This window comes from Hyperolius riggenbachi, chromosome 4 (genome assembly GCF_040937935.1).
Source record: "Hyperolius riggenbachi isolate aHypRig1 chromosome 4, aHypRig1.pri, whole genome shotgun sequence".
NCBI lineage: Eukaryota > Metazoa > Chordata > Amphibia > Anura > Hyperoliidae > Hyperolius > Hyperolius riggenbachi.
In genome coordinates, this window is record NC_090649.1 from 238,995,257 (window position 1) to 239,020,726 (window position 25,470).

The window sequence follows — 25,470 nt, forward strand, 5'->3', positions numbered from 1 at the left end:
GTGTTTGTCATCAGCTACCCTCCCTCACAGTGACGTTGTCTATGTGAAATCTCACACAAGCTGAGATAACCTCCCCTGTGACATCATCAGTAGCAGCCTGTTTTTTGTTTGTGCTTTTTATCTCCTCTACCAGTCTGCCGGATTCTGTCCCGGCAATATGAAAGGAAGAGAGGGATTTCTCCAATAAATGTAAAATATTTTATATTTGTCATCATGCAGCTGAAAAAAGGCTGCTATTTATTATTATAAGTTAGAAAATAGATTTTATTTTTGAAATCTTGTATTTTTAATTTGGGTCCACTTTAATTACTCCTCAAAAATCAAAATCAGAAAAATGGAAAATCAGAAATCTGAAGATCTGAAAAATGGAAATCAGAAAAACGGAAATTGACATTGTCGGAAATTGGAATTTCCGCTGAATCGGAAATTGACATTTCTGACCTTCCCTACTGCAGATTTCAGTTGGGTAAACTCTTACAGATGGAATAGAGAAATTATTTGAATGGAATAAGAGATAGAAGGATATCTCTCGGAGGGCTGGTGCACACCAGAAGAGCTTTTCTGAGCGTTTTGTGATTTTAAAACCTCCTGCTAATGTTATCCTATGTGTGTGTGCGCACACTGGAGCAATGTGATTTTGTAAAAATCCCCCAAAGCATTGCATTAGCACAAGCTTTTAAAATCGCTAGCGTTTAAAAAGCTCTTGTGGTGTGCACCAGCCCTAAATCCCTATAGTACTAGATCCAAACATCAGAGCTGCAAGGATGAGTTTGCAAAAAAAAAAAAAAAAAACCTCTACTTAGAGAACAAGTTAAAATTTGGGGATTTTTGGATTAATATGTAAGTCCAGATAGGGAGCCTCAATGTTTCTCCAGTAGTGCAATTCCATTTGCATAATCTGAACATCACATGATGTTCAGGCAGCGGTTCACAGTCATGGTAGTCGACTGCAGCTCACTGAATGAACTCAGGTGAAATCAGGAACAGAAAAAAGTAGAAATGAGGTTTCATTAGTGCTGCCTTACTGATCAGCACCTCACACTTTCTTCTTCAACACCTTCATGTTATATGAGGAGTCTGAGGGGTACAGATTTCTGTGGTCTGGCCCCTGCTTGTGACCTTTTTCTAACTTCTGCAATGGTGCAGTGGCTAGAATGGTGCATCATAGGGGACATGCTCACACTTTTTTCACATGGAAGTGCAGGTGAGAAGGGGACCTGCTAAAGCTTAAAACTAAGTTATTTTGATAACTAACCAGCGGTGCTGAGGAGGGTGGAAAGATCAATACAGTCGCACTAATGCAGCCTTACCATTGCCTAGAATTCAGGTCCAATTTAATAAAGTTCCAGTTTGAAGGTTCTGATTAATAAAATTGTCTAATGTGCTTTACTGTTTACTGGAGCAAATCAGGAAAACTATTTATATTAGATGCGTATTTACATCTGGACATGCATAGAGAACCACTGAAAAACAGAAAACTGGAATGCACAAATAATATAGACATGACCTGTCATATCTTTGTAAGACCTTTATATGTTAAAATTTTTCTCCTGGTGGACAGGGAGGCTATACAGTACCTAGGTGTCTGATCCTTAAAGTAAAACTTAAGTGAAAACAAAGGGGTAGAGTCATCAAGCTGTGCTGCTAAAGCGTCGCAGCTTAAAGGCAGTAGCGCGAGCTCAGCGCACGCTATGCTGCGGTAGTGCAGGTAGCGTGCACTGGTAACTTATGCTGGCTCCTCCGAACTAACAGTTGCTCCAATGAACCCGCCGGGTCCAGTGACCCCAGCACTTTGATTGGCCCAGTAGGCTGCCTACTGGGCCAATCAAAGTGCGGGGATCGCGTCCATTAAAGCCACTGGACTTGCCGGGGCTCAGGGCGGGTTCAGTGGAGAGGCCGTTAGCTCGGAGGAGCAAACGTAAGTTACCAGCTTCCGCTAGCTGCACTACCACAGCATAGAGTGCACTGAGCTCGCGCTCCTGTCATTAAGCTGCACTACTTTAGACAAGACAAATAAAATGTATATTGTGCTTTTCTCCTGGTGGACTCAAAGCACCAGAGCTGCAGCCACTAGGACGTGCTCTATAGGCAGTAGCAGTGTTAGGGAGACTTGTCCAAGGTCTCCTACTGAATAGGTGCTGGCTTACTGAACAGCTGAGATTCTAACCCTGGTCTCCTGTGTCAGAGGCGAGCCCTTAGCCATTACACTATGAAGCCACTTTAGCAGCTTGATGAATCTACCCCAAAGTGAAGAGATTAACAATTGTATCTATCCTCCTACTCCCAAAATTGGCTTTTAGATATCCCACAGTTTTATGTTCTTTTTAAGGACTTAAAAACAAAACAAAAAACAACAGATGTATTGTCTTGTCTGAGCTGAATGTAACAGTCTGACTCTGTGTCTAAAGGGGTCCATACACTGGTCGATTTCAACCATCGATCGACAGCTGATTCGACTGCTCTGATCGAATCGGCTAGAAATCGATGCAGCAGGAAGCATGATCAATCGGCCATTTTTTGGCCGATTTCGATCGATTTGCGCGAACAGTCCGGATCGGTACGAAATCAAGTTTGATCGGCTGCTGGCAGATCGATGGCCCATAGAGTTGCATTGGATCGAATAATGCAATAATGCATTTCAATCGATTTTCAATAGATTTCCTTCTGAAATCTATTGAAAATCTGTTCCTAGTGTGTGGCACACATCAGATAGATTCCTGTCAGATTCGACCTGACAGGCTTCTGTCAGAAATCTATCTGATGGTTGCATCTGCTCAAATCTATAAGTGCGTGGCCACCTTAAGGCTGCTTTCACAGTGCGACGTTACAGCCGCACGTTACAGCAGCCTGTAGCCCAACTCACAGTAATGTAAAATCAATGGGCTGTTCACAGTGCCCACGTTGTGTTAGAGTATAACGCTGCATGTTAAATGAAAGTGCAGCGTGCTGTGCGTTATACTCGTATTTGGCTGCGTTAGACTGTTTGCACATGCTCAGTAATGTTTTTTTTTTTAATGTGCCGCATGCACCGTTTTCGTTCCATCCATATGCGTCAAAAAGTATGCATCAAGTACACATCAAGAGACGCATACATAACGCAGTGCAATGTAACGTCTAACTTCAAAGCTAACATGCGTTGCGTTAGGGGCACGTTATGCGACCTTAAGGTCACATCAAACGCAACGTCTTAGTGTGAAACAATTAACCTTTTTATTTTACCAATCTTCTCCTGGCAGAGAACTGGGCTTCCTAGATCAAAGTACTTTATGACTGTTATTCCTTATCAGTAGTCCGGCTGGGTCCCCACTGGAGAAAAACTTTCAGTTGCATAGTAGAATTTTAACTCTTTCAGGCAAAGAAAAGCATCACAGCATATGTATTTGTGTGCTATGCACTGTACATACACATGTCTATCACATCCATTCACATGTCACCTAAAGTTCCCTTTAAGACAAATGCATGTGAGCCTGGTAGAAATGATCTTGTTTGGTAGCATCATGAAGTTAAAGTATAGCTTTAAAGCTGAATCCAATAACTGTGTTATATCACTTTCACAGATGAAAATCATGCGTGTTGATCAGCAACCATTATCAACAGAAGAAAAGGGAAGCAACATTTCTCTTAAAATAACACAGTTCTCTAACTATTGGTGGTGGTATAGCAGCATCAACTCTGTTGTTCAACGATATACAAAACCTCTAGATGATTTTCTCGCAATAAAGTTTGAAGTACTTCCAACAACTCAGATGATGACAATGGAGGTATGGATGTGAAACGTATCAACACAGGATAGTGTATCAGTAATGAACAGAAGTAGTTATTATTTTTTCATTTATATAGAGTCAAAATCTTCCGCAGTGCTGTACATTATATATATATAGAAGTTTAAAACTCTGTACATACAGTACATTGTGGCAAATGAATGGAGATTCAGAGTTGAAAGGAATCAACTATCTGGACTCCACCCTCATTCTCCCAATATGTCCAAATACTGCCTTATCTGTACAGTAGAGAATAGAACTAGCACACCCAAATGCAGGTCCTATATTCTCATAGCTCCCAACTGTCCCTTTTTTGGAAGGACAGACCCTCTTTGGGATCCCAGTCCCTCTGTCCCTTTTTCCTCCTCATTTGCCCCTCTTTCAGGGCTTTGTCCTTATTTCTATGTAAATATATATATATATATATATATATATATATATATATATATATATATATATATATATATATTTCTCTACTAAAAATGTGTTTGATTGACTCTAAACTTTATTCCCATCCTTTAAATTGATATATTACTAATTTTGAAATGTTACTATGAAGAAAAATGAACCAGGATAGAAAGGACCGGTGGGGTTTGAATTATAAAACATATTTTTCTTATGAAATCTTTATGGTATGCGTGACTTGGGGCGTGATCAGGAGTGTGGCAGGGGCATGGCTTAAGTGTCCCTCTTTCTCATCTCAAAAAGTTGGGAGGTATGTATTTTGGTTTATTCATCTTCAGGGTCCAGTGTATATATACATCTTCAGACAAGCATATGCAAACACCCCCTTTCTTTCCTGGCTATAGTTGACTTTGGATGTAGCAGCAACATGTGTAAAGAGCGTGGAGTAGCTCTGGGGAACTTGACAAAGCACAGAGCCAGGTATGAGCACAGCACTGTGCCCCTGCTGTGTGCTAGTAAAAAAGGAAATCAGGACCTTGCAGAAAGCTTCACTTCCCCTTCATTACAAATGTTGGCCGTCCTCATTATTATTTGTATTCATTTGCCCCTGAATAGGAAACATCAATAGAATACAGTATCAATAGGGTGTCATTTCCTTCAGTCCTTGCAATGGACATCTGCTCTACAGCTCTGAGGTGATAAATTAATTAAAAGGCAGTGGAAGCTGAATGTCATGATATCAGAGGATCTTTTGAAGTGAAACATCTGCTCCTTAATAAGATAAGTTAAGGAGATACTATTCTAGTCCCTTATTCATATTGAATAGATATACAATAAGAAAAAGATAATCAAAATAATGAATAACTTCACAAGATTTTTTTAGGTTTTTCTATCCAGTGGCGTAGTTGAGTAGCTTTGGGCCCCAGTGCAAGTTTTACATTGGGCCCCCAAGCATTCTATACTGGCTAGGGTCTTTACCTATTCTGTAAAGAGTTCAAGGCAAGACTCCTTAACACTGCAGGGTGGCCTCTTGAGCGCATCCTAGTGGCTGCAGCTCTTGGGCGCTTTGAGTCCAACAGGAGAAAAGCGCTATACAAATGTTCGGATTATTATCATTATTATACATAACAAATCTTATGTTGCAACACAGCCTGCCAAGGACACCCACATTATGAGAGGTATAAGCAGAGGAGGGGGACAGTTTTTTAATGAATACCACTAATCAAAGCATCTATAGAAGTGACCATTACAAGCATAGCACCATTGAAGAGCTAATACTGTGGCTGAGGGAGAGCCCCTAGTGGGCCCCTCTGGTCCAAGGGCCCCAGTGTGATTGCAACCTCTGCATCCCCTATTGCTATGCCACTGTTTATATTCATATTTTCAGTGCTTATAGCATGCATTTACCATGGACCACGTGTATTTTGCTCTTTGAGGTAGATCCTTACACTATGAACTCCTGTGCAGCTAGCAGAAGTATGGGGACAACATTAACCATAGCTGCAAACAAGCAGCATGAAAAGCATCCCCTCACTATAGCAACCACCAGGAGGTGGCGGGGAACGGAGGAAGTAATGGGTGTGCTGTCACTGGAGGGTGCTTAAAAGCTCCATGCTGAGCTCACTTGCACATGCATTTGGCTCCAGAATAAGCGGTTAACGCAAAACATAGGCTGTGCATCTCCTTGAACCTGCTTGCACTGCGCTGGTATGTATCTGTTCACAAAATAACTGCATTGGATTCTCAGCAGTGCTGCATCTACTGCAGCTTTCATTGATATTGAATACAATAAGCCCTTATTGGCATATATGCATCTCTCAGTATTAACCCCGAGGGCCTGCTACCATTATCTCTAAGCCACACTGCCCAGTTCTAATAAAACTTTAGTGAAGACAAATAGTGGCTATTCTGAGTTACATTTTGTACAGTAGTTCTAGTAATATGCAGTTTACCTTTTCAGGCAGAGTATCGGAACACCACACAAACTTGGTACCTTTATAAATCATACGGAATGAATTATATCGAGATATCAGACATATCTTCACCTGTACAGGTAATTTAAATTGGTCAAAAAAAAAATCTGCATCCAGATGTTACATTCAGTGAAAGATGCTTACATTTCTATTTTAATTTCAGGTTGGAACCCCATTTCAAGTGCAGACTGAAGTCTACCCTGAAGTTGAGGAATTATTTTATGTGGTATGTACAGCAAACATTTATTTATTTATTTTATCAGCGCTGCGTAATATGTTGGCGCTTTATAAATGACTTGACTTGATTGTGCAATGTAGTATACAGTATATACTTCTGGAATTGTGCACATATATTTCCCAGGTACAATAATCCTCTATAACAATATGCAAGTGTCTCTGCGCCCCTGTGCCTGACTTCCTGTGTGTGTGTGTGTCCCGTGCAGGCAGGGACGCAGAGACTGTGTAGAGTGGAGGGAGGACGGGGCCACAAGGGGCGGGTGTGTGCGCGCGACAGGCGGGCGTGTGCACGAGCGACGGGCGGCGCACGCTTGCATGCCTGGAGGAGTGCAGACAGACCTAGCCCGTTTTTAAACGGGCTAAGGTTACTAGTTCCTATTATAAAAGATGTTAAGAAAAACAAAAGTTTGCTTTCCTAAAACAGAAAGAATTTGCCTCTCGGATTTACAAGCCCTACTCCATAGAGCCAAATTAATCCATGCCATGCACTGATGAGGATCAAACAATCCGAAACAGTCTGTATGCATGTTGGATTATTATGGCTCTGTACATATTAACAAGCTGACACATCATTGCATTCCAGCGGTTCTGGAGGTGTGTTTAGCTTCTAAGGGTACAATGGTTAATTTGCAAAATTTCAGCAGTGGTGCCTGGGAGACATCTCGAGCTCACTCCAACCTGAATTATCGCAAATTCTTTCTGTTTTAGGAAAGCAAACTTTTGTTTTTCTTAACATCTTAGTAAGGGGGCTTTTAGGACCATTGTAGTCCCTTACACACTCCAATGAGTTCTGGGTCACCATGAGCTTGCTGGTTAGTCTGTGCTTATTATAAAAGTAAAGGTACTTGCAGCTCTCACCTCCACACTAGTGAGAAACACCACTTATAATGCCTCTCTTAGGGAGGGTTCACACTTGCCTACCTGCATGGAAAAACTGTTTGTTTTTGCACACTTTTTTCAGACATTTGTCATTTGTGTTTAAACATGTGCATACAGTAGCTAAATATTTCTAATGAGATATTGTGCTTGTTGTGTCAAAATATGCTGCACTGCTGTAAGTTTTGTTCTTGCATGCAAATACATGCAGTAGATGGGAACAAGCTCATCAACATACATCTGTTTTAAGTTATAATGTGAAGTCACTTGTGGGAAAACACATTCACATTTGAGAAGTGAGAACCCTACCAAAAAGGGAACCTGAAGCAAGAGAGAAATGGAGGCCACCATATGTATTTCCTTTCAAACAATACCAGTTGCCTGGCAGTCTTGCTAATTTCTTTGGCTGCAGTAGTGTCTGAATCACACCCCTGAAACATGTAGGGCAGGTAATAATCCAGTAAGACTTCAACCAGAAACATCTGATCTTCGTGCCTGTTCAGGGTCTATGGCTAAAAGTATTAGAGGCAGAGGATCAGCAGGACGGCCAGGCAACTGGTATTGCTTAAAAGTAAATAAATATGGCAGCCTCCATATTTCTCATATTTCAGTTTCCCTTTAAAGGACAATCGAGGTGACATGTGACATGATGAGATAGACAAGTGTATGTACAGTGCCAAGCACACAAATAACTAGGATGTGCTCATTTTGTTCTTTCTCTGCCTGAAAGAGTTAAACATCAGATATGTAAGTGACAGTTTCTGTCCAGGTTGGAACCCAGTCATACTGGGTCAGACTATAGCATAATCGTCAATGATAAGTAATTGCAGCCATAAAACATTTTCCTGCCAGTAAATGGCTTCTGAGAGCAGGAAAGAGATAAAAAGGGTCAATAATTCATAGATTTGAGCTCTGGCATACTTCAATGCATGTATCATTGAGCAGAGACAATGAATCAGTAAAAACTTTAAAACTAGATTTAAATATAAAATAAAACTGTGGGGTATCATAACCACGTAAGTACCAGCGGTCTCTGCCCCCTTAAGGACCAGAGAGCGCTGGTACAATACCGACGAATCACTGCACATACCCGCCGCAACCGCCATCACCGTCGGACGCCAGGATTCTCCTGACAGACTCTGCCGTCTCTATGACATGTGAGCCGGTCATGAGCCGCTTTTGTTGGCTCCTGACCGTGTCTATCAGTGTAAGCCTATGGGAGCGGCTTACATTTATAGACACGGCCAGGAGCCAATGAAATCAGCTCCTGGCCGGCTCACATGTCATAGAGACGGCAGAGCCAGTGAACTGTGGTGAGAGACGTCAGGTTTTAGCGGCGAGATCGGCGGGGAGCGACGGAAACGGCGGATGCACACATCGGCGGCTGATTGAAATCTACGCCCTGCCAGCCAGGTAACCACCAAAACAGGGCTTAGAGTTCAATCACCGTGGTCCTAAAGTTAAGTAGTTAAAAAAGTAATTTTTAGGAGAAGGAGGACAGATACAATGATGTTTTTCTAAACAGTTTATTTTCACCTCGAATGTCCTTTATGGATAACAAGAGGAATATGCAAATCAGTACGTTTTTCAAGTGAAAGAGAAAGTGGCAAGTGATCAAACCAAACATTATTTGGCTAGTGTACAGCTGCAGTATGTGGCTGGTTCCCAGTCCATCAAGGCCACTTAGGGCAATATAAACCAGGCACTAACTGGTTCAAGCATTTTGCCATATATTTTTTATTTAGAACACAGTCCTCCTGCTATGCCTTTGTATGCCAGTTATCCATCCAGAAATTCTGGTCCATTGCTCACCAATAGCTTGTTAATTTTCATATAAATCAGTCATATAATCCAACTAATAACAACAACCCCTGTATTTGGGTCAATGAATCACATGCAAAACCCACTACAAGAACTTATCCTTTTTAACCATTTCTGCCGCCCGGACGTGAAGCTCACGTCCGGGCGGCTGCGCTGCTGGCGAGCTCCTGCGTGCGATCGCGGGCACGCCCCCGTGCTGTGTCCCGGTAGCCCTGGGATCAGTGAATGGGAACATGGTTCCTGATCACCGATCCGTGTCCCCAGCAGAAAAACTGAAGCGCTCTTACTAGAGGCTTCAGTCTTTCTGCATGTAAAAAATTCCGCGTCCCCCTTGTGCTTCCGCTTAGCGAGAAGCACAAGGAGAAAAAAAAACCTCAAGGTGGCCATCTTGAGGCCAAATAGTAAAATTACATCTACATATTTTTTACATTACAATTTACACATATAATACCATTAAAAATTAACTGTTTATTTCCCACATCAAAATATTACCCAAATACAATTTTTAATGGAAAAAAAAATTACAATAAAAAAAAAGACATAAATAGTTACCTAAGGGTCTGAACTTTTTAAATATGCATTTGAAGGGGTATACTACGGACATTTTTAAAATTATAAGCTTGTAAATAGTGATGGATGCAAAATGGAAAAAATGGACCTTTATTTCCAAATAAAATATTGGCGCTATACATTGTGACAGGGACAAAATTTAAATCATGTCATAACCGAGACAAATGGGAAAATAAAATACATAGGTTTTAATTATGGTAGCGTGGATTATTTTAAAGCTATAATGGCCGAAAACTGAGAAATAATGAATTTTTTCATTTTTTTCTTATTAATCCTGTTAAAATGCATTTATAAAAAAATAATTCTTAGCAAAATGTACCACTCAACGAAAGCCTAATTAGTGGTGGAAAAAACAAGATATAGGCCTAGTGCACACCAAAAACCGCTAGCAGATCCGCAAAATGCTAGCAGATTTTGAAACGCTTTTTCTTCTTTTTCTGTAGCGTTTCAGCTAGCATTTTGCGGTTTTGTGAAGCGTTTTTGGTGTAGTAGATTTCATGTATTGTTACAGTAAAGCTGTTACTGAACAGCTACTGTAACAAAAAACGCCTGGCAAACCGCTCTGAAGTGCCGTTTTTCAGAGCGGTTTGCGTTTTTCCTATACTTAACATTGAGACAGAAATGCCTCCACAATCCAAAATCTGCAGCAGCCCGGGAGTATGCGTTTCTGCAAAACGCCTCCCGCTCTGGTGTGCACCAGCCCATTGAAATACATTACCCAAGCGTATCCGCAGCCGCAAGCGGAACGCAAAACGCAGCCGAACCGCTCTGGTGTGCACTAGGCCTCTGATCAATAAATTGTGATAAGTAGTGATAAAGTTATTAGCGAATGAATGGGAGGTGAAAATTGCTCTGATGCATAAGGTGAAAAATCCCTGCGGGCTGAAATGGTAAATTCTATTATTTTTGTAAATTCAGAGTCAGACAGCCTATTTTTTTTCTTTATAAATTCATACAGCCTACTCTTTTATTAATCTTCTTACAGCCTCCACTATGTTTTGATTTGACCCAGGTGAAGGTTGCAAACTTTTGTGTTCCAACTGCAACATTTAAAAAAAAAATCTAGACTTGATTTGCAAATTGCAATCAGTATCCAAACTTAATCTACTTAATATTTACAGGTAATGGCAAAAGGTGTGGTTGTGTCTGCTGGAAAACAAAAAAGGACTGCATTCAGCCTCACACCAGAGCAATCCTGGGCCCCCTGTGCAAACATCATCCTCTTCTGTCATGCTGTTGATAGCTATGTTAATATTCTGCAAATCTCTTCTGTGCTTCATGTCAAAGGCATGTTTAAGAACAAGGTAAATTTAATTTTAAGGTGTTTTTTTTTTTTTTTTTTTTTTAATATAACCACTTCCATACATTTGGATCGTTTTTATTTTTAACTAGCTGATTGCCCGGCGTTGCCCGGGTATGTATTTGGCTGGTGTTGGCTCCGCCTACTTTTTCTAACCCTAACACACAATTACTCACTGACCAAGTTTGTGAGCTTTGCGGTCTTTGGTATCAATAATCTGCATTGAAATGAAACAAATCTGATTGGGTGTGTGTGGCTCCACCCCCTTTTCTGAATTTGAACCCCAGTCACCCAATAACCAACTGTACCAGGTTTGAGGCCTGTGCCATTAACAGTTCAAGAATGGTAGCAATTAAATATTCCCCTTGAAAAACAACAGGTGAAGTTTGATTCACTTTTATAGGCTCCACCCACTTTTCTGAATATTAATTTCAGTCACCCAGTGACCAACTGTGCAAAGTTTAAAAACCCTGCCATTAACAGAATGGCTGCAGTTTACATTTTCTCAGTGAAATTTGTATTTGTCTTCACCCACTGATGACCCGGCGTTGCCCGGGTATGTATTTGACTGGTGTTGGCTCCGCCCACTTTCTAACCCTAACGCACAAACACTCAATGACCAAGTTTGTGAGCTTTGGGGTCCTTGGCATCAATAATTTGTATATTTCCATAGAAATTAAACAAATCAGATAGGCTGTTTGTGGCTCCACCCCTCTCCAGCATTTGAACCCCAGTCAACCAATGACCAACTGTAGCAGGTTTGAGGCATCTGCTATTAACAGTGTAAAAATGGCAGCAATTTAAATATTCCACTTGCAAATCAACAGGTGAATTTTGATTGGCTACTATAGGCTCCACCCACTTCCCTGAATATTAATCTCAGTCACTCAGTGACCATCTGGGCAAAGATTGGGAACCCTGAAATAAACAGAAGGGCTGCAGTTTACACTTTTCCAGTGAAATTTGTTTTTGACTCCGCCCACTTTTTGTAACCTGGACACAAAGTCTAAATGCCCAAGTTTGTGAGTTTTGGGGTCCTTGGCATCAATAATTTGTATTTTCCCATTAAATGAAACAAATCTGATTCACTGTTTGTGGCTCTGTCCCCTTTTCTGAATTTGAACCCCAGTGACCCAATGACCAACTGTGCCAGGTTTGAGGCTTGTGCCATTAACAGTGCAAAAATGGCAGCAATTTTAATATTCTCCTTGAAAAGTGACATGTGATTTTTGATTGGCATTTTTAGGCTCCACCCACTTTTCTGAATATTAATCCCAGTCACCCGGTAACCAGCTATGCTAAGTTTGAGAACCCTGCTATTAACAGTGAAGACGGGCTGCAGTTTACAATGTCCCAGAAAAATCTGTTTTTAACTCCACCCACTTTTTGTAACCTTGACACACAGTCACTACTCAATGACCAAGTTTGTGAGCTTTTGGGTTCCTGGCATCAAAATTGTGCTAATATAAGCAGTTTATCCAGCAAAGAAATCTGGCTGTTTTTGGCTCCGCCCCTTTACTGAATTTGAACCCCAAACACTTAAAGGGAACCTGAAGTGAGTAAAATTATTTAAAATAAACACATGACGTCGCTGCAAATGAATATTACATACTTACCTCACTGTCAGTTCCTCTCAGAAGCTCACCATTTTCTCCTTACAGTGATCACTTCCAGTTCTGACAATATTTTGTCAGAACTGAAATATACCAGTTGCTGTCAGTTATATATCAGCAGCTGTCAGTTACAACTGAATGTACAAGGTAATGTCCATGTTTCCCTATGGCTCAAGTGAGCGATATTACAGTTTAACAGTGTGATGAGCAGGAAGCTGTTATGGGGTAATGGCCATTTTTAAAATGGAGGACGGAGAATTCCATTGATCACAGTGGACAAATGGGACACGGGAGAGGAGAAAGAGATTGGGGAGTAGACTGCACGGGAGGTAAGTATGACCTGTGCATGTTTATTTTGACTTTTTATTTTCAGTTCAGGTTCTCTTTAACGACCGACTGTAGCAGGTTTGAGGCCTCTGCTATTAACAGTGCGAGAATGGCTGCAGTTTCAACATTCCCCTTGAAAATCAATAGGTGAATTTTGATTGGCTCTTGTAGGCTCCACCTACTTTTCCGAATATTAATTCTAGTCACCCAGTGACCAACTGTGTGAAGTTTGAGAACCCTGCCATTAACAGTGTAAGAAAAGCTGCAGTTTACATTTCCCCATGTAAAAAGTTAGTTGTTTTTGGCTCTGCCCACTATTTCTAATCTTGACATACAGTCACTTAATGACCAAGTTTATGAGCTTTGGCATCAATAAGTTGCATTTCACCATTGAAATTAAACAAATCTGATTGGCTGTTTTTGGCCCGCTCCTTTCAGAATTTAATCCCCAGTCTCCCAGTGACTGACTGTAGCAGATGTTAGGCCTCTGCCATTAAGAGTGCATTAATGTCAGCAATGTAAATATTCCCCTTGAAAATCAAAAGGTGAATTTTGATTGGCTGCTGTAGGCTCCACCCACTTTTCTGAATATTAGTCCCAGTCACCCAGTGGCCAACTGTGTCACGTTTGAGAACCCTGCCAATAACAGAATGGCTGAAATCAATCTAACAAATCTGATTGGCTGTTTGTGGCTCCACCCCTATAGTGAATTTGGACCCCAGTCACCCAATGACTGACTGTATCAGGTTTGAGGCCTCTGCCACTAACAGTGTAAGAATGGTAGCAATGTGAATATTCCCCTTGAAAATCAATAGGTTCATTTTGATTGGCTGTTGTAGGCTCCACCCACATTTCTGAATATTCATCCCAGTCACCCAGTGGCCAATTGTGTAAAGTTTGGGAACCCTGCAATGTAAAAAATGAAGTTGTTGGCACTGCCCACTTTTTCTAACCTTGACATACAGTCACTCAATTATCAAGTTTATCAGCTTTGGGGTCCTTGGTATCAATACTTTGTATATTCCCATTGAAAAATAAACAAATCTGGCTGTTTGTGGCTCCGCCCCCTTCCTGAATTTGGACCCTAGTCACCCAGTGTCCAACTGTACCAGGTTTGAGGCATCTGCTTTTACCAGTATAAGAGAATGGTAGCAGATGAAATATTCCCTTTGAAAATCAAAAGGTGAATTTTTATTGGCTGTTGTAGGCTCCACCCACCTTCCAAAATCTTAATCTCAGTCACCCAATGACCAACTGTGCAAAGTTTGAGAACCCTGCCATTAACGGTGTAAGAAGGGTTGCAGTTTATATTTTCCCAGTAAAAGTTGTTTTGGCTCCACCCACTTTTTGTAACCTTGACACACAGTCACTCAATGACCAAGTTTGTGAGCTTTCAGGTTCCTGGCATCAAAAATGTGTGCATGGAAGCAGTTTATCCACTAAGGAAATCTGATTGGCTGTATGTGGCCCCGCCCCTTTAGTGAATTTGGACCCCAGTTACCCAATGACCGACTGTAGGAAGTTTGAAGCCTCTGCCATTAACAGTGTAAGAATAGCAGCAGTTTAAATATTCCCCTTGAAAATCAATAGGTGAATTTTGATTGGCTGTTGTAGGCTCCACCCATTTTCTTGAATCTTAATCGCATTCACCCAGTGACCAAGTGTGGCAAGTTTGAGAACCCTGCGATTAACAGTCTAAGAATGGCTGCAGTTTACATTTTCCCATTTAAAATGAACGGCTGAAATTTGATTGGCTGTTTTATGCTCCGCCCACTTTTCCTGGATTTGTAACCTCGGTCACAAAGTGACCAACTGTGCCAAGTGTGGGGACTTTGGCTTGATTACTGTGAGAATGGCAGCCTTTTACATTTTTTCCATTGACTTGAATGGGTGGAATCTGATTGGCTGTTTGTAGCTCCGCCCACATGTGCAGGGGGGCCGCGAGACCCCCAGAACCTATCATCCCAGGTAGTAAGGGATCTGTGTACCAAGTTTCGTTCAAATCGGTCAAGCGGTTTTCGCGTGATCGCGGCACATACACACACACACACACACATACACACACACACACACACACACATACATCCGATTTTATATATATAGATTTGCAATTCAGAAATTGAATGCAAGCAAATACCATACTTTCGCCGTAAAGTGCTGAAAACAGAACTTTCACTTTCAGGTTTCCTGTATAAGTTACAAGTGAACGTAATTGTCAGCATTTATGTACATTTATGTACTTTAGATGCCAGAATAGGTTGGTAGTGTTATTTTTATTAGTACGATATATGAGGCTTCCTACCTAATAAAAGTGCAGGTGTCTGTGTCCATCTGCATCCGCGTGTGCTGCCACCATACTGCGCAAACTGAAGGCCCCAGGTGTGCATGCAAGCCACGTGGGGCCGCATCCACGACAAAACCTAGCGCCTGTTATTTAGCAGATGGGCCTAGTGGCTAGTGATAGTATAAAGTTCATGGTTTAAAGCTATAAACATGAACATGCAAATGAAGAACCTGAAATCCTGAACTCATGCAGTACACATTGGTATACCTATGGGATGTGCTAAAGGTGTGTGAGTGACTGACTAATAGAGATGGCCCGAACCTTCGATTTTCGTTTCGCGAACTTCCGCGAACCGCAATAGACTTCAGTGGGGAGGTGAACTTGGAAAACTAGAAAAATTTATGCTGGCCAGAAAAGTGATGGAAAAGATGTTTAAAGGGGTCTAACATCTGAGTTTTTGCATGGATGAGTGGGATAGACACCAAAAGTCCCGGGGAAAAATCTGGATTTGATGCAAAGCAGCGTTTTAAGGGCAGAAATCACATTGAATGCTAAATTGCAGGCCTAAAGTGCTTTAAAACATCTTGCATGTGTATACATCAATCAGGGAGTGTAATTAGAGTACCGCTTCACACTGACACACCAAACTCACTGTGTAACGCACCGCAAATAGCTGTTTGTGTTGTGACGGCGGTGCTGGACTGGCGCGCACCATGGCAAGAGTGCAGGCGATATCGGTTTTCAAGCCCATATGGTCGCCGGGCTGAGGTGATTGTCCAGCTGATCGAATTTGGTCTGTCCACAATGAAGCAACAACCTTATTATCTTGGGTGTGCCCCCCCGAGACACTCATATAGCCGGCGGTCATTGCTTCATTGTGATACGCAAGCCCCTTCACCGTGGCAAGGTAATGATCATGAAGGGGAATTGGCACATGTACATGCCTTTTGTTTTGTTGGTGCAGCCGCAGTGCAGCCAGAAAAATTAGGCAGGCATGTACACGCACCAGAAAAATGAGTATAGCGGCTGCTGCTAGCAGCGGCCTTAAAAATTCAGGAATCCGCCTGGAGTCCTGGACCCTGTTGGCAGTGGCGGAGAAGGCAGTCAAGAAGCCTGCAGGCAGAGATGCTATGTGGCGAGTGACTTAGTCTTGGGGAAGGCAGTCACACAACGTGCAGGCAGAAATGCTGTGTGTGGGGACTGACTTAGTCTTCGGTCAGGCCTGACCGTGCTTTGCAGACCACGTGGTCAGATGGTCCCTTGATCCAACGCTGTGTGCCAGAGATGACACCACTTGCCTTTCATCATCACGGTACAGTTTGGGTATCTCTTTTTTTGAGAAATAATTGCATATCTTCCACTGCGGTGTGTGAATTTGCTTTTGTGTCCTGCTTTCCCTCAGGTGGTCATCCCATTGCAGTTTGTGCTTTGTAATCATGTGCCTTCGTAAGGTAGTTGTCCCTACGCGGGTCTTGGTCTATCCACGGCTCAATTTTTGGTGGCAAAGAGTACAGATAGCATTGCTCTCATCTGAGGCAGACACACAAAAAAATTTCCACACCGCTGAGCCCTGGGGTGATGGCACTTTGGTGGTGGCGGCCGACTGAGTGTTAAGTGGGGTGCCAGAATCAGAGCAGGAGGAGGAAGATATGTCACGATTCCATGTGGAAGCTGAGAAAGATGAGGTGTTCTGTGTTAAATAGTCAACTAAGTCCTGACAATATTGGGGGTTGATGGCACGTGCCTTCTTCTGAACACTGTACTTTGGTCGCGGGCCGCACAAAATCACGAAAGCGCGACCTCGAACAGACCTGCCAGGTGGCCTGCCTCTGCCTTTTGTTTTGTCCATATTGGGGGGATGAAGTGAAAGGTATGCAGTGCACTGACTTGACTAATACAATGTGCAGTCAGTCACACAGGTGCAGTTAACAGGTATGCACGGAGTGGTATATCACACTGCGTGTGCTCACGTAGGTAGGTGGGTGCACTGTGAACAGGTAGTAGGTATATGCAGTACTGGGTATTACAATGTGCACCTGTCACACACACAGGTAGTCACTGAATGTGCTGGGCCTGGCAGTGGAACACACAGTAGGAATTACCAAGGCTGTCTATGCAACACAAGTGTCAGTGGGACACACACACAAAAAGAAATAGATCACAAGAACAAGATTAGCTCTCAAAAGAGCTGTTGTGGGGTGCTTTTTTAGCAATAAGAATCAGCAAAGAGCAAGCTAACTAAGCCTACAAGAGCCTAACTGAGCTTTCCCTATGAGAGTCTGCAGCAGCTATCCCTTCACTAATTACTGCAGGCACACGAGTGAGTGAAAAGCCTGACGTTGCCTGCCTTTTATAAGGGGGGGGGGGCTCCAGGAGGGAGTGTAGCCTAATTGGCTACAATGTGTCTGGTGACTGTGATGTAGAGGGTCAAAGTTGACCCTCATGATGCACTATGGGGGCAGACCGAACTTCCGTAAAAGTTCGTGGTTCTCCGCGATCGTGAACCCCCGGAAGTTCGCTGGGAACCGTTCGCCGGCGAACCGTTCGGGCCATCTCTACCGGTGTTATATTTCTGAGAGGTGGATGATATCACACATAGGCCTAGAGATGGGAAGAGCAAATATAAAAGAGGTATGACTGAACATGCATGGGGTACAGCAACTGAACCTTTACACATGTTGTACACATGGTAGTACACGGAAAACATGGGCTGCACATAAAAGGAGGCTGTAGTGCATAGGGGAGACTGCTGCATAGAGAGGAGGGATCTATTCTCTGAATTGGGGTAGAGTGGAGTAAGGGGCTACACAGAGCATACAAAGAGGATTGGTACGAGACTATTGCCTCAGGCGGATGGAAGGTTTGGGAATAAAATAAGAATATTGTTCTGTAATTAAAGCATTTTACATATCTTCTCCTTCAAATGTTACTGCTTGGAAATGTTTTAATATTCTATAGAAGATCTGTGTAGCCAGTAGAGAAGGCCCGAACGGTTCGCCGGCGAACGGTTCCCCGCGAACTTCCGTGGTTCGCGATCGCGGCGAACCGGGAACTTTTCCGGGAGTTCGGTTCGCCCCCATAGTGCACCATTAGGGTCAACTTTGACCCTCTTCATCACAGTCAGCAGGCACATTGTAGCCAATCAGGCTACACTCCCTCCTGTAGCGACTCCCTCCCCCCTTATAAAAGGCAGGCCCCGCCGGCCGTTATACTCACTTGTGTGCCTGCAGTAAACAGAGAAGGGACAGCTGCTGCAGTGCAGACTCTCTCATAGGGAAAGATTAGTTAGGCTCTTGTAGGCTTGTTAGCTTGCTCCTTGCTCATTCTTATTGTTAAAATAGCACGCCACAACAGCTCTTTTGAGAGCTAATCTTGTTCTTGTGATCTATTTTGTGTGTGTGTGTGTCCCACTGACACTTGTGTTGCATAGACAGCCTTGGTAATTCCTACTGTGTGTTCCACTGCCAGGCCCAGCACATTCAGTGACTACCTGTGTGTGTGACAGGTGCACATTACCCATCACTGCATATACCTATCTGTTGTTCACTTCAGTGCACCCACCCACCTACATGAGCGCATGCAGTGTCACTGTGCCTGTTGTTTACTGTGCACCCACCCACCTACGTAAGCGCACGCAGTGTCACTGTGCCTGTCCGGTACCTTTCTGTGTGTGTGAAAGGTGCACATTGTAATACCCACTGCATATACCTACCTGTTGTTCATTGTGCACCCACCCACCTACGTGAGTGTCACTGTGCCTGTCCGGTTGTCATCTCTGGCACACAGCGCTGGGTCAAGGGTCCATCTGACCACAGATGCCTCGTCTGCAAAGCACGGTCAGGGCAGGTACATTACTTATACAGCAAATGGGTCCTTACTTGGATGTGTGGTGGTGGTAGCCAGTTCTCAGGCTCCCACTCCGGACCGGAATCGAACCCTGATTCCCCAGCCATTATCCGTGGTCACTCACAATGGCAGACATGCCCTTCATAACAGATTCTCGTTTTTTAAATTAAATTTTCTGCTGGCTGTTCAGTACGAACAGCCAGCAGAAAATGTAATTTAAAAAAAATAGATGTAAGCTTTCACAATCTTAGAGAAAGAACCATCAAAAGTTGATAAGGAAGTCAGACATTACCTGATATCACTGAGGAAGTGCAATCTCGCCATGGTGCGTACCAGTCCAGCACGGCCGTCACAACACAAACAAGTGTTTGCGGTGCTTTACACAGTGAGTTTGGTGTGTCAGTGTGAAGCAGTACTCGAATTACACTCCCTGATTGATGTATACACGTGCAAGATGTTTTAAAGCACTTTAGGCCTGCAATTTAGCATTCAATGTGATTTCTGCCCTTACATTCTGCCCCTGACATTGAAGTCTATTGCTGTTCGCGAACTTTCGCGGAAGTTCACAAACCTGGGTTGCGAACCAAAAATTGTAGGTTCGGGCCATCTCTAAACACCAGTGAAAGCATTTCAGCCTAGAAACAAGGCTGGTATTTCTCTTTATCATTAGTTTACAGTGATTTGTAGTTGGGGTTTTGGACCAAAAGAGTGGGCCACTTCTTTGTTGAACAACATGCCAGCCCAATGCTTTGGCATGGAAGAGGTTGCTTTGAAAGCAGCACAGATGGTTTCAAATTTGAAAAGTAAATCCTTAAAAAGTACACTAAACTACACAAATGCTTTTAGTATTCACCTTGTTCAGTTTTTGGTGAGTTTGAGTTTAGAGTAGACACATACATAGCCCCCTGAACTTACATACATAGCCCCCGCAACTGTCAACTGCTGCTAAGCCTTGTCTAGGAAGGAATTTGAAAGTTCCAATCATTGTACTTTTAATCCCCATTTTCTCACATATTTCTCACATATGCTAAGTTTTGCAATTTTACTCATTTTTTGACTGGAAGTTTATCCTCACTGTGTCCTGCAAGTGAAAAGCTGAAGTCATTCAATGTCTGATATTTGCCTAGTTAAGGCCTCTTTCACACTACGTGCGATTCTGTTTTTTTTTATACAATCCGATTTTTTATTCTGATTTAAAAAGCACTGTATGCTGCTACGTTTTTTTAATTGGAATAAAAAAATCGCATCATACAAAAATAGGAATCACATGTAGTGTACAAGAGGCCTGAAAGGCTTTATAAATCAGGTTTTACAGAGGAACCCTAGTGAAAATAATGTAATAAAAAAGTGCTTCATTTTTACAATAATTATGGATAAATGATTTAGTCAGTGTTTGCCCATTGCAAAATATTTTAAATCTCTGATTTGCATTCTGACATTTATTACATGGTGACATTTTTACTGTTGGCAGGTGATGTAGCTGCTGCATGCTTTTTTGGCAGTTGGAAACAGCTGTAAACAGCTATTTCCCACAATGCAACAAGGTTCACAGACAGGAAACTGCCAGGAGTACCACGGTCCTCAGAGTTTCTTGTGGGAGGGGTTTCGCCCCCTGATGATCTGTTTGTGAAAAGGAATAGATTTCTCATGTAAAAGGGGGTATCAGCTACTGATTGGGATAAAGTTCAATTCTTTGTCGGAGTTTCTCTTTAAGTTCACAAAACAAGATTTAATCTGATAAAACAGCAGAACAATTTTCCAGTTAAGCGATTCAAGTGAGATTCTCAAATAACACATTGTTACAAGGTTGTAGACATAAAGCACATGTATACCATGCCATGTGATTTTCCATTTAAATTTTGTTTTCTTACCTCAAAGGTGTCTTTATCATGGAGTAAAAGCAAAGCACAGCCTTCAGAACAAGTGTCCTTACTCATTAATGTAAATGAAAGCAATTCCTTGGTGGGACTACAGGTTACCGATAAACAGGCCTCTTTTCGGAGAGATGATAAAGATTTCACAGCAAGTAAAGTGAGTATAATTTTAATAAGAGCAACAATTTGTATATTTTTGGAACATAATACATTGCATATTATTTTGTGGTAATTTGTCCTTAATTTAAAATGTGTGTTTTGAGAATAACTGTATCAAATGGTTTTGTTTCTTTAGGTGGAAAAGTCTTTTATGAGCTACACACAGGTATATTACACATATTTACTTAAATACTGTTTCGTTCTGTAAAATATATTTTATATAAAAGGACAGAAATGATTGTTTAAAAAAACATTCTGTAGCATTAGAGAAAAATGAATGTGGGAACCTAGCATAAGCACCTTAAAATGTGTAGAAAATAGTCTGCCAATTACTTGGGTCAGTATGTTAGATTTTGTAACCAGTAAATCTGATGCAACAATTCCGTTTCTGAATTCCCATGGTTGTGCTACAGCAGTGCAAACAACATTTTGCCAAGAAATAACCTTAACCTTCTGCCGCCCGCGTCACGCCAGTAGGCGTGGCCGCGGCGGCAGCCCCAGGACCGCCTAACGCCAGTTGGCGTAAAGTCCTGGGGCTCTGTTTAGCATGAGATCGCGCGCATGGTGCGCGCGCATCTCATGCTCGGAGGACGGAGCTCCGCCCCGCCTTCAGTCTCCGAGCGGCTATTGCCGCTCGGGAGACTGTTAGCCGGCGATTACGCCGTCTATTTACTTGGTGCAGCGCTGCGATGAGCAGCAGCGCTGCACTGGGGACAGCCGTGTGACACGGCTGTCCCCATGGGGGACAAGAGAGCGATCGGCTCTCATAGGCAGAAGCCTATGACAGCCGATCGCCATAATTGGCCGGCTGTGGGGAGGGAAGGAGGGAGGGAATAAATTTAAAGAAACAGGAGGTTTTAGGAAAAAAAACCAAACAATAATATTTATTTAAAAAAAAAAATGAACATGGGGGAGCGATCAGACCCCACCAACAGAGAGCTCTGTTGGTGGGGAGAAAAGGGGGGGGGATCACTTGTGTGCTGAGTTGTGCGGCCCTGCAGCTTGGCCTTAAAGCTGCAGTGGCCAATTTAGCTAAACATGGCCTGGTCACTAGGGGGGTTTAGCCCTGCAGTCCTCAAGTGGTTAAAGAGAAGCTGTCAGCCATACTATCTCAGAAAAAAAACCCACCTCAAGTAGATAAATACTTGCTCTACTTACATACTGTATGTATTGGCATTGCACTGTCCACATTTTGATTTTAGTGATTTTTCTATAGAAAAAAAAAAGAGAAAATCCTTCTTAGGATTTTCCATTTTGACTCTATCTTGAAGCCAATCCTGACATAATTTCCTAGCCATACATAAGGGCAGATTCGACCAAGAGACAAATCTCTCTCTAATCGAGAGATCTGTCAGCTCAGACTGATTCCCGATCAATTTCATGCTGAAATCGATTCGGAATTGGCCTTGTGATGCCGCAACGCTGTCCCCTAATGATAAATGTCCCCCTGGTGCCCTGTGCAAGGTATACAATACCTGTCCGCAGCCTCCGCTTGTCCCCCCCCCCTGATTTCAGTCCATACACGCGCGTTCCATTTGGTTTCCTAGTAATGGCACGTGTGTGTGATGTCATACGTGCGCCCTTACTAGGAAACCACGTGGGACACATGTGTTAGGACAGAGGAATGCGCCCAGAGCAGTGGAGGGAAAAGCGAAAGCCGCAGACAGGTAATGTATACCTTGCACATTTAACATTGAGTGGGATGCTCCCTCAAAACTCATTTTTTCTGACAAGCATATGCTTTAACCTAGGCCATTCCCCTTCAACCTCTCAAGTTTTACTCCTTACTAGATAATCTTAACAGGCACTTTGTACAGCACCATGGAATATGTTGGCGCTTTATAAATTATTATTAATAATAATAATAATAATAATAATAATAATACATATATATTAGGAATACTCAGTTTCTGTTTGTAAAATCTTTTAAAACATTACTTTCTGCTTTTAATTTAAGGGACCCTGAACAGTGATAAAAACAAAAAACAAAATCTGTGCTTACCTGGGGCTTCCTCCAGACCCACGTACCCCTGAGGTCCCTCAGCATCCTCTTTCTGCCCTCTGTGGTCCCGCTGGCGGTTCCATTAAGCTGGCCACTTTGGCTGAAGACATGAGCAACTGCGCATGCATGGCCCATCCATGCACCCAACTCGATCACGCCCCCATCGCCGTAAGCCTCCTGCACATGCGTGGTTCTTGAATGACTGAACCGAGCATGCACAGGAGGCTTACAGCAATGGGCGCGTGATCGGGTGCGCGGGCAGCCCATGCATGCACAGTTGCTCACGACTTCAGCCAAAGTGGCCAGCTTAACAGAGCCAAGAGCAGGACCAGGAAGGGGACCCAGAGGACACCAAAGGACCTGGGGGGGGGGGATAGAGGAAGCCCTAGGTAAGTGCAAGTTTTCATTTTTATGAGCTGATCACGGTTCCTTTAAATAAAAGTACTTATTTAGGATTATTTATGCATCATTTAGCATATTTTAAATCCATTACTCATTGTAATAGATTAAAGTGGGATGAAACTGCATATTAACTGAAAATAAAATAAAATATACATCATCCAAAAAGAAATTATGTATTTAGCTTACCTATCCTTTTGTTTTTAGTGTTCACTGATTTTGGAGAAATATGCTATGAAAAAAGAAAATAATATTTCTGCTCATTTCCATCTTTACTGTTTCTCTGTGATTCCAAAAGCGGCATCACCTCTGCCCTTTTCTTTCTTTCTTTCTTTTTTTTACCCCATATCAGTGTTAATTTACTGTTTATTTTACATATTACTGTCCTTCCCACAGTAAACACTACCTAGATAACAGACTTATATCACTGTGCAAACTCTTCTGCTGGGTACACAAGATACGTTTTTCTGCTCGATAGATGGATCCGATGGATAATTCCCGTCATGTCCGATATTCCTTCCGATCGATTCTGTGCTCGATTTCTCAAAGTGAATGGAAAAAGATAAGAAAAATGAAAAGAAGATAAGAGAATCAAACGCAGAATCGAACGGAAAAAACAATTAGGTGGAAAATCAAGCGGAAAAATTTATTGTGTGTACACAGCATTCAAAGGGAGGGGGATTCAACCTTCTGGTCATAGTGTCCTTATCTCATCTGAAATGAGAAGTTTCTGTTATTTGTATTTTGAGATAAGCTTGTTTACGGTAGCTAAAATAAACAAACAAACAAACAAAAAAAAACAATTGCACAATCAGGTGGAAAATCAAGCGGAAAAATGTATCGTGTGTACACAGCATTCAAAGGGAGGGGGATTCAACCTTCTGGTCATAGTGTCCTTATCTTATCTGAAATGAGAAGTTTCTGTTATTTGTATTTTGAGATAAGCTTGTTACGGTAGCTAAAATAAACAAACAAAAAAAAACCAAACAATTGCACAATCCTGTAGCCACTGCACAGCTAAGCAAAGGTACACAGACCAGGTAAAATAGGCCAGATAACCAGATAAAAAACAAAAAATAGGGAACATATAGGGACCTTTTTGAGAAAAAAAAACGGTTTAACATATTTTAATAGTTCAAGTACCCCCTGAACCCAATCCAACTATCCAAATGGGTACACGTAACACCTATTGAGAACCTAGGCTATATATCATAATATTGATTCTCTATTGTCTATAAAATTTCTCTAAATCACTAATTTGCAGCAAGTGTCCAGATCAATATCTTACTTTCCTAGTATGTATACTTATTCCAGGGGAAAAACAAAATGCAGAGGGTAGAGCATCAGCATCATAGCTAGAAAACTAACCATTATATAATTAGGAGATCGACATGATAGAATTCATAGCTTTCCAGTGATATCTGTATGTTCTCTTTCATCAGTGTAATGTCACCAAAGTATTGAACATTAATTATTTCTTGCTGTTGTTTCCCCCCTTTGCTCTATGTCTTATTCAAATTAAGTTCTGACCTTTTGGTATAAAATTTAGTACTTTTAGGATTTTTTTTGTTCTTAGATACATTATTTATGCGCAAACAATTTTATGACTGATATGATGTGTGCCTGTGGACTGTGGTATTGTATGTCAAAAATCACTGAAGATGTAACTAACTGTTTCACTTTTTATGCCACTAGCCTTGGGACTTTTACACTGTAACTGATGCCGCAACAAGCATGTACTATTTTTCAGCTGAAGGTAACTTTGCTTGTGATAAATATATAAACAAAATGTCCAGTCATTACAATTTTCTTACGATATTGGCAGTTGTAAATCACTATGACAAAGCTTACAGTGGACAAGTAACATCCTTTAGAAATGGATGAAAGATTACCTCGGGGGGTTCCTCCTCAAAACAAACAAACATGCGCTTGATAGTACTAGTTTCTAATATAAAAATCAAATCAATGCTGTTCTATGCTACCTCTACAAATAAAATTTTACTTACTGAAATGTTTTACTGGA

The 25,470-nt window shown here is 42.0% G+C and overlaps 1 protein-coding gene across 1 annotated transcript in view; it reads left to right on the forward strand.

The window, feature by feature from the left end:
- The first annotated feature begins 3,558 nt into the window (after positions 1-3,558).
- LOC137571816 (CD109 antigen-like) overlaps positions 3,559-25,470 on the forward strand; it is a 99,515-nt gene continuing 77,603 nt past the window's right edge. The window contains exons 1-7 of the mRNA XM_068281494.1: positions 3,559-3,761; positions 6,127-6,219; positions 6,303-6,365; positions 10,765-10,947; positions 20,892-21,044; positions 21,183-21,212; positions 25,143-25,203. Coding sequence (XP_068137595.1) covers positions 3,567-3,761; positions 6,127-6,219; positions 6,303-6,365; positions 10,765-10,947; positions 20,892-21,044; positions 21,183-21,212; positions 25,143-25,203 — 778 coding nt within the window. The 5' untranslated portion in view covers positions 3,559-3,566. The remainder of the gene's footprint in view (positions 3,762-6,126; positions 6,220-6,302; positions 6,366-10,764; positions 10,948-20,891; positions 21,045-21,182; positions 21,213-25,142; positions 25,204-25,470) is intronic.